Source organism: Anopheles cruzii, chromosome 3, assembly GCF_943734635.1.
Source record: "Anopheles cruzii chromosome 3, idAnoCruzAS_RS32_06, whole genome shotgun sequence".
NCBI classification, from domain to species: Eukaryota; Metazoa; Arthropoda; class Insecta; order Diptera; family Culicidae; genus Anopheles; species Anopheles cruzii.
In genome coordinates, this window is record NC_069145.1 from 53017252 (window position 1) to 53025940 (window position 8689).

At 46.5% G+C, this 8689-nt stretch overlaps 2 protein-coding genes across 2 annotated transcripts; one reads left to right on the forward strand and one right to left on the reverse strand.

The window, feature by feature from the left end:
- The first annotated feature begins 1086 nt into the window (after nt 1–1086).
- Nucleotides 1087–5431, forward strand: LOC128270589 (uncharacterized). Its single transcript, XM_053008000.1, has 5 exons — nt 1087–1418; nt 1489–2196; nt 2261–2412; nt 3762–3952; nt 4031–5431. Exons 1-5 carry the CDS (start codon nt 1142–1144, stop codon nt 5349–5351), a joined length of 2649 nt encoding a protein of 882 aa, XP_052863960.1. The 5' UTR covers nt 1087–1141; the 3' UTR covers nt 5352–5431.
- Nucleotides 5432–5524: 93 nt separating this feature from the next.
- LOC128273358 (uncharacterized) lies at nt 5525–7611 on the reverse strand. Its single transcript, XM_053011300.1, has 3 exons — nt 7505–7611; nt 6603–7437; nt 5525–6517 (listed from the first exon to the last, which is right to left on the reverse strand). Exons 1-3 carry the CDS (start codon nt 7585–7587, stop codon nt 5675–5677), a joined length of 1761 nt encoding a protein of 586 aa, XP_052867260.1. The 5' UTR covers nt 7588–7611; the 3' UTR covers nt 5525–5674.
- Nucleotides 7612–8689: the final 1078 nt, after the last annotated feature.

The following is an 8689-nucleotide window of genomic DNA, read 5'->3' on the forward strand; positions in this document are numbered from 1 at the left end:
ACGAATCGTCACGACACTACGGACACTATACGGTTACTGCCATTCCTTTCTCACCAGCTCATGTACTGGCTGTCTCTTTCTTTCTACTGCGGGCTGCTCACCTCGCGAGGTTTGTTTCTCACTTCTACCGAGCTCACTCGGTCGTGAGCTCGCTCACAGTGAGTAGGGGGGTCGCAGTGGGAGGCTATTTTTCTACGCGTTTTCCATATCGGTATTTTTTCCCACATGCGATCCGAATTCCCACATTTTCCATACGAAAAAGGGGTTCAGGCACGCAGCAGGAGGAAAGAACAACAGTTTTTGTTTTTTTTCGTTTCGTTTCGTTTGGGGAGCAAAAAATGAACGCACGAGTGAAATTCAGCAACGAAAGCAGCCACTAGAGCGAACCCGAAACGCACGGAGTAAAAAAAAAAGAGTGAAAAATTAAAATGGTGCTATCGTCGTCGGGTCGGAGGTTGCTCTGTACTGAATGCGCGCGTATATACACCACGGGATAAAACGATGCTCATGCACACACGATTTACGGAAAAAGGTTGCCCATTTTCCAACCGCATTTATAGATTTTCAAGCCCCTACCGCACAGGCCCACTGCGCCACGGCTAACTTTCAGAAGCACACACTCGACACGCGAGAAATGGAGCACACTGTGTTGGGTTTTACTCGCTTTACTGACACTTTTCGCCACGCTATTTACGTATCTGTTCAATTTTACTGTTCCTTGTAGTAAAAACATCTCGTTTAGTCGTTTCGCTCTCTCTCTCTTCTCTTCTCTCAGCCGAGAACTCTCTCTTTTCTCGGTTTCTCTCTTCTGTTCACGACGACGAAAGCATGGTTATACAATTTTCACCGGGCAATTAATGTGAACGTCAAAATCGAAAAACACGAGTTTCAGCATTACACGAGAACACACCACGGATAAAGATTTATCTTCCCCATTGTAAGAGATTGTTAAAACGAAGTCCAATCGTAGTGATTCCATGGTCTTCTCGAATCCGAGCGGGACATACAAATGTTACAAAACGCCGCGTTCTGTTTGTCAAGGACTGAACGAATGTGCAGTGTTTCGGTAGTGTTGTGGAAAGGCCCGAATAGTTGGATCCAAAGAACGCACGACATTCGTGTTTTGCGGTAGAAGTGAAGCATGATGGCCACCAGGAGGCCCAGAGTTAAGGTGGCCGCCAATCTTAGCATACGCCGGCCAACAAAAACGAATCCCAGTGCCAGTCAGTCAGACATCGAGCTTCCCCACGACGGCCCCGTTGGCAATGAAAAGCGTTCGGCCGAAGAAAATGTTACGGCGCCCGGTCGTGATCCTGCTGATGTCGAACAGCCAGACGGGATTGCGCCTTCCAAGCAGGCCGATAATGTGGTCGAGAACGAGAAACAAAATGATACGAAGCAGCACTTCAAACTTCCGAGTACGTACACTTTGTATCGTAGCACACAGAATGACGGGTTTTACCACTTAACTTTTCTTGAAACCAACAGGACCGGTCGATAACAACGCCAAGGGAGTATCTTCGCTGGGCGTGATACACGAAACAGGCTTTCTTGGAAACATCAGTAGCGCCAACAGTGAGGACCACCCAATGTCTCCCCGAAGACCGGAAGTACGGGGCGGTGGGTTTTCGATACCGTTCGCCCGAAAAAGAATTCGTACCGAGTCGCTGACCTCCAACAAATCGCTACCGGACGGTGTGACGGTGAATAAGGTGGCGCGAAAGATCGCGACAAAGCAGGAAGAAACACAGAGAACGCTCGAAAACAAGAAGGAAATCAGGAAACGCCTCACAAACATCGAGAATGTCGACAAACAGAACCTTACCATGTTCGACATGATCTATTACAACCCGGTCAACAATCCGATGGTGACAGCAGCAGCACCGTCCACGCTTACCAAGCGGGCTTCGGTCGAGAATCTGCCCAAATCGGTCGACGGAAGCAATCGCGAAGGAACGCGCAGTCGCAGTGTCAGCAAGTCACGATCTCCCACGCCGGTGCCATCAACAACTGCGCAGCCACCGAAAGCGCCTGTACCTGTACCCCAGGTGCAGCTTACTCCGCAGCTGAAGCTCGGTCCGAACGGGGAAATGATACTGGACGAGGCGAGTCTGGTGATTGAAAATGAGCGCGAAAAGGAGATCCGCGAAACACTCGCAAACACGGACATAGTGTATCAGGACGAGTTTAGTGGCAGTAAGTAACAGCTCAATGACCGGCATTTGTTGTTTGTGAAGTACCTTTGGATGTTACATTTCAGATTCTGGCTACTACACCCGCATTAAGCGAACGCAGGGCTGGAGTGACGAGGAAACGATACGCTTTTACCGCTGCCTACATACGATTGGCACTGATTTCTCGATGATGCTAAGCCTATTTCCTCATCGCACCAGACGTGACATGAAGCTCAAGGTACGCCGTAACGCCGGCTTCTAACGCAAAGGTTTATTTTATTCGAATGCACAATTTAAAGTATGGGATCATAGGATGTTTCAACGTTCTAATTGCCCCAATGAGCTAAGAGTCTTCCTTTAGAGGCTGTGCAGAAAAGAGAGAAAAGCAAACTCTTCACGCGGAGAAAGAAAGATCATAGCAAGTGCGGCTGTGATAGTTGAGCTCAGTAGGTTTTGAACATCCGCTAGCGATAGTTAGGAAGATGAAGGAGCTATTTGATTTTAATGCTGCTCATAGCACGCTGTTTAGAACCGTGACTTCAACCTTTTTCAGGTTCGCTACAAAGGGATTTGTTTCGCGACAGATATGGATGCGTGTTTCTCATTTCCCAGAAGGATCTAGCGAGAGAAAACAAAAGATTTTTATGCTTTTCAATTTTAAAATATATTTCTACTAGCAGGCCCGGCGAACTCTGTTTCGCCCCAGAGGCAATGGGCCCCCGGTGATAGGAGCAGTCGGTAACGCTCGTCCCTGTATCGCAGCTGGCCATGGGTTCGATTCCCGATTCCGGCGTTCCAGGGGGGTTGGCGCGGGACTAACAACCCGGCCCGTAAAAACGAACGTTTAGAAAGAGTATCAGAGATTAACATTGTCGCTGGTTGGTGCAGGCTAAAACCGTTCAGCGGTCGTTGTCCAATAAGAAGAGAAGCACTTCATTTCGTCAGCTGATCTTGGAATTACTGGCAGTGTTTGGCGGAAATTTCAGGACAGTAAAATCATTGCCCCTCCAAAACATCTCGCAACATGCGCCAAACATCTCGATTATATACGTCATTCAGTTCACGATTTGGCGCTGGCATTCCTAATTGTTAGCTGGTATCTCCTTATTCACCTGAAGATCAGGATTGCTGGAATTGACACGAATCTTCACATTTTTTCCCAAACAAAACACGGTACGGTACAATTTCACTATTTTTAAGTAAATACTTACTGGGGAATGCTTCCCTACGATTAAAAGGGTGAAAGGGGGGTGGGGGAACGCTGCATTAGTGAGAAAGAGAAGCCAACAATTGTTTTCTGTAGCTCGCTCTGTCTGTCCCGTTGCAGTATATGAAAAAAAACACATTGTGCGTATTGTGACTTCATTGTGACGCGATCGGATTATAAAAAGTATCCTATCTGGGGCCCTTGGATCTAAGCTACCTCCACACCAATTTTCAGCCAAATCGGTTCAGCCGTTCTTGAGTTATAAAGGGAATAACAATAACGCGGTACTCTTTTATATATATAGAAGATTTGGTTCATTCGTCCACACATCACAGCCAATGCACGCAACCATCTTCACGTTTGTTTTGCTTCATTTTCAGTTTAAAAAAGAGGAACGCCACAACTTGCAGCTTATCAATAAAGCACTTCAACATCCAAAGCTTTTCAACATTGCCGAGTTGCGCCAACAGTTCGCTGAAGAGGATGAAGAACTCGAACGGAAGAAGGCGGAGAAGCGGCAATTACTCGAACACGAGGCACAAAAAAGACGAAATGAGCAGTTGCAACGAAAGTATGCATTGTTTGGATCTTGTGTCGCCTGGCGGTAAACAGTTCTGTCCTCACGTGTTTACCTTCTGTAAACTTTCAGATTGCTACTGAACGAATCGAAAACCCGCAACCCAAAGAAGATGGTTAGCCGTTCACAACGCTCCCTTATAGATACGCACGAACAGTTGACTGATAGCGAACCACCGGCACCATCATCCCCACCTGTGCTAGTTTCCCCAGCACCACCAGCTTCACCACCCGTTCCAGTGTCACCAACATCACCATCTGCCCTAGCAGTATCACCGCCAGTAGTACCACCATTGCCTTGCCCTAAACGGAGCCAACGGATACGCAAAAAGTCACGCAAAGCATTGGCGGCGAGCCTTGAGGAAGATTCGGATAGCAGTCAAGACCCAAGCGTCGTATCGCAACCTTACATCCCGAACGGCAGCGTCGTTGATTCGCCCAACATCGATACTAATGTTGCACACTGTGAGCAAGTCGAAGACCTAATACCTAACCCGCCGCCCACTCTGGACGTGGAGCAATCGTCATTGTTGCTGGAACTTGAATCCGATTCAGCATCTGTGATAACGCTGCAAAATCTTGACGATCAGAGCCGCACAACTCGTCGCCGCCGTAAAGACTCTCGAACCACGGTGCCTATCCAACTGCCGCCTGCCGCAGTAAAATACGAATCAGACGTGGATCTCGTTTATTTTACTGCGCCAGACGAAGATAGTGTGGCGGTAGCCGGGCCCTTAAAAACGGATACCTATATAAAAGAGATGTGCGCCGATGATCAACTGCCCGGTGGTGGTCTACAGAATGCCCTCGATAGCATATGTTCAGAACTTTCCGCGGCAGCAGTAGGCAATGGTGAAACTATTTCTGGCACAGCACAAACGGCAACACAGCCCGAGAATGATATTACTCTAGCAACGCAGGAGTCGGTGACGGTGGAACAAACGATCGTTGTGAAAAGTGTCGAGTATGATGAGTGTGGCGAAGCGTTCGAGGATAAGTGTGACGAAACAGTTAACACTGGTGGTGGCACAGACCCAGGAAGCCTATCTTTGCTGGAAACCCAATCGTGCAGTGCAGAAGGTTCCTCATTACCATGGCATACGCGATCAGAGAGTAGAGCTGCATCCAGCAATAGGGGCGAGAAGCAAGCAACGCATGGAGCGGAAGCCGACTATGATGAGGATGGTGGTTTTTCGCTTGAAGACATTGACATCAATTCGCTGGTGTTGGTGGAAAGTCAGGATGCTAACGAACCAAACAAAACTATCTACGAGATTTACGTATCAGCACCGGAAACGGGACAACTGAGTGAGAAGCCGCTCGATGTTCCACCGGATGTCATCGAAAACATACGCCTCATATTGGAGGCCGGCGATGCTAGCAGTGATGCATAATGGCGGTTGCATGAAAATCGGTAAAGTCGATGGAAGCAGCATCTATTCTCCCTTTTTTTTTCTTACGTTCCCTGCTTCTGCACAAGACAGATATTATCTATTTATAAAACTCTACAGTGCGTGACACGGACAGTTAATATAGTCAGTTTTGTTTTACTTAGAAGAACGGACCGGACTGTATTTATGATATAGTAAGTATAACATCAAAACATAATCGAAATTTTAAAAGCTTTCTTCACTTGAACTAAAACACAAAGTGTAACGTGGCACATCTGAATCAAAGCTGTTTCCCAACGATGTTTTCCTTAATTATTGTTAATAAGTTAAGGAATTTGATCATTGATCGCCTTGTCGTGCTTCTCAGTCGTCGCATAAAGTCTCCAGAGGGCGGTGGGCTTCATCAGTTCATCTGTCTGACCATCTTGAAATTTTCCGTAATTGTTATGGAAACGATGACCATCGTAAGGAGCTGATGGACGGTAGTCGCTTGAAAGGCCAACAGTTTGCGCGGCACACGCAAATTCTTGGTAAACTTTCTGAAACAGAAATCCTATACGAAAAGCTCGCGGGTTGAGTTGTGTTGGGCACTGCTCTCGCGAAGGCACGAACTGGCCAGTCTGCAGTTCGTGAGCAATCAATAGAAGAAGGTCTGCCTCGAAAACATGAACAATGCGACATTCGACCAATCGAACAAGGGTCAGTACTGTAACCTTTAACGCGGGTGGCACTGCTGCTAATGCGTTGTCCTCTACGACATCTGAACAAACCCATTGCAGTAGCTGCAACTTATACTCCAATAATGCTGCCATCTTTGCATCGTCCCGTGACAGCAAATCCATGAAGTGTGGAACGTTAATATCGCTCGGAAACACTGCCGCTATGTTATGGTGGGCATAAGCTACTTCGTGTCCTTTTTTTGCAACCAACGTAATGTGGTCCCGTTCGTGTTGACGATGATACAGAATTATACCAGCAACTTTAGCAATTAGCGGCACGACGATATCAAAGTAATTGCCCAAGTCCTCGGAACGGTAGTCAAAAAAATACAACGTGCAGTTTTGGGGCGCCCCGTTCAGTACTCCTAGAACAAAGTGCTGGGATTCTTGTAGCAGAAACGTTTCGATCGAATCGAGTGGGGGCTTCGATCGATGAAACGTCTGTAGGTCCTGCAAACAGATATTTTACGAGAAACGTAAACCAATGGGAAATGCAGAAGTACATAAATCTCAACGATTAAATATAGTTACATACGCTTCTGTAAAAGTCTAAGCTTTGCTTAAACCACGCAACCGCCTCGTCGGGAATCCGTCTTCCTTTGTACACACGTCGCAGGACCTGCTGGATGTTGTCGTCGTCGTCGAAATCCGAATCCAATGTCCGAACGTACTGTGCCAACTTCAGAAACCGACCTGGTTCCGACCCAAGAGTATGGTGAAATGGTTTCAACTGTTCGTAGTTGTATAAGTCATTTCCGGACAGCGTCGCCCATAGTGCCATGCCAGGAACGCTCAATTGAAGCTTCCGGCGAAGAGCTTCCTTACTGAAGGCGCGTGTGTGAAGCGTTTCCAAATTAATATCCACTGACCATAACTGCCAACAGCCCTCGAAGATGAGGAAATCGGTATCACTGGAAATGATCGCCAACGTTTCGTGCTCCGAGGCATACGCAGCCAATTCCTGATCACAGTCGGCGTAGAACGATACGATGACCCGTCCATACCTCTCAGCTATGAGCTTAAACTGTATACACGTGTTGCTCTGAATAAGATTACTGCGAGCTTTGGCAATTCTCTGCAAGGCTTGCCCTTCATTGATTGCATCGATAATAGTGATCATTCTCGTGTACTTATCATTATGTCGCTTCATCCATGTGTCGTATTTGTTTTCCTGCACATTGCCGTCCCAAAAAAACACCAGCTCTGCTCCGGATTCCACCAACTGGGAGAAGAATTGGGCAGCTCGCTGTTCACACAGCATAACCTGCGATCCGCACAACACGCTGCACTTGCCCCCACTAAACAATTCACGCAAAGCAATCAGATCAATCAGTATTAAGGGTTTTCGTTTATGCTGTTCAGCCGAATTGCTGTGGAATTAGGAAACAAAATGCCTTAAGAATGCGTGACTCGGTACGAATGCTGTCGAGTGCTTACCGTATTTCAGTCAGTATCTCAACGTAATATACGCCGTCCTGCACCTGGCGCTCCATAAACGTTTGTAAAAATCGCACACCCATTGCTGTTAATTGCGATTATGATTTGATTTGTGTGTGATTTGAAAGTAACGTGAGTGAACGTTACTATTAAGAGAGCGTGGTTTTGCGCAGTAAACTGGATATACGAGTGACTTCGTGATGGTCAAAAGAGAAGCGACAAATACTTTATTGACAGATGACATATCGATGTTACTATAAAGTAACGTTATTATGGACGCTAACGGTTGCTATATTCCAACAGTTACTGCGCTGCCACACGGTGCATAACTATAACACGTAACACGTAACATAGTGTCAAATCTGGTATGCGCCCTGTATAATGTCGTGTTCCCCCTGTATAACGTCGTGTTATAGGGTCTGCTGAGCCACAACGCTTTTGAGCTTGGTCGCTGTACTATCAAAATTGTTATATGAGGCTGTTATATCTGCTGTTATGCACCGTGTGGCAGCGCAGTTACAATTCTACCTGCGGTGCCACACGGCACATAACAACGGATATACAGCCTTCTACGCGACAATTTTGATAGTAAAGCGATCAGTAGGTGTCAAAAGCGTTGTGGGTCAGCAGACCCATAACACGACGCATAACACGTAACACCGAACGTTTGTTTACAAACAAAGGTTAATGTAAGTTCTTACTGCGATGTTTTTTTTTTTAATTTAAGCTATAAATTATTCAGAAATCAACCTCCCTCTTCGATTTCTATTTTCTCGAGCAAAAAACATGAATGTAAACATGTTCGACATTTCGGTCACCACGTTGTTATATTTCAGACCTGCCACACGGCGCGTAACAGATTTGACACTAAGTTACGTGTTACGCGTAACAGTTATGAGCCGTGTGGCACGGCAGTACTGCTTGAATTACCGTCGTTGCTATTACTAAGGCGCCACACGGCGCGTAACAATAACATAACGTAACAAAATTTGACATTTAATCGGTAAGCATGTGTCAAAAGCTTTGTGGCTCAGCGTACCCTGTAAAACATAACGCATAACACGTAACAACGAGCGTTTGTTTACAAACGTAAGGATAATGTAACTGCAGTGCCACACGGCACATAACAACGGATATAACAGCCTCCTACCGCGACAATTTTGACAGTAAAGCGATCAGTAGGTA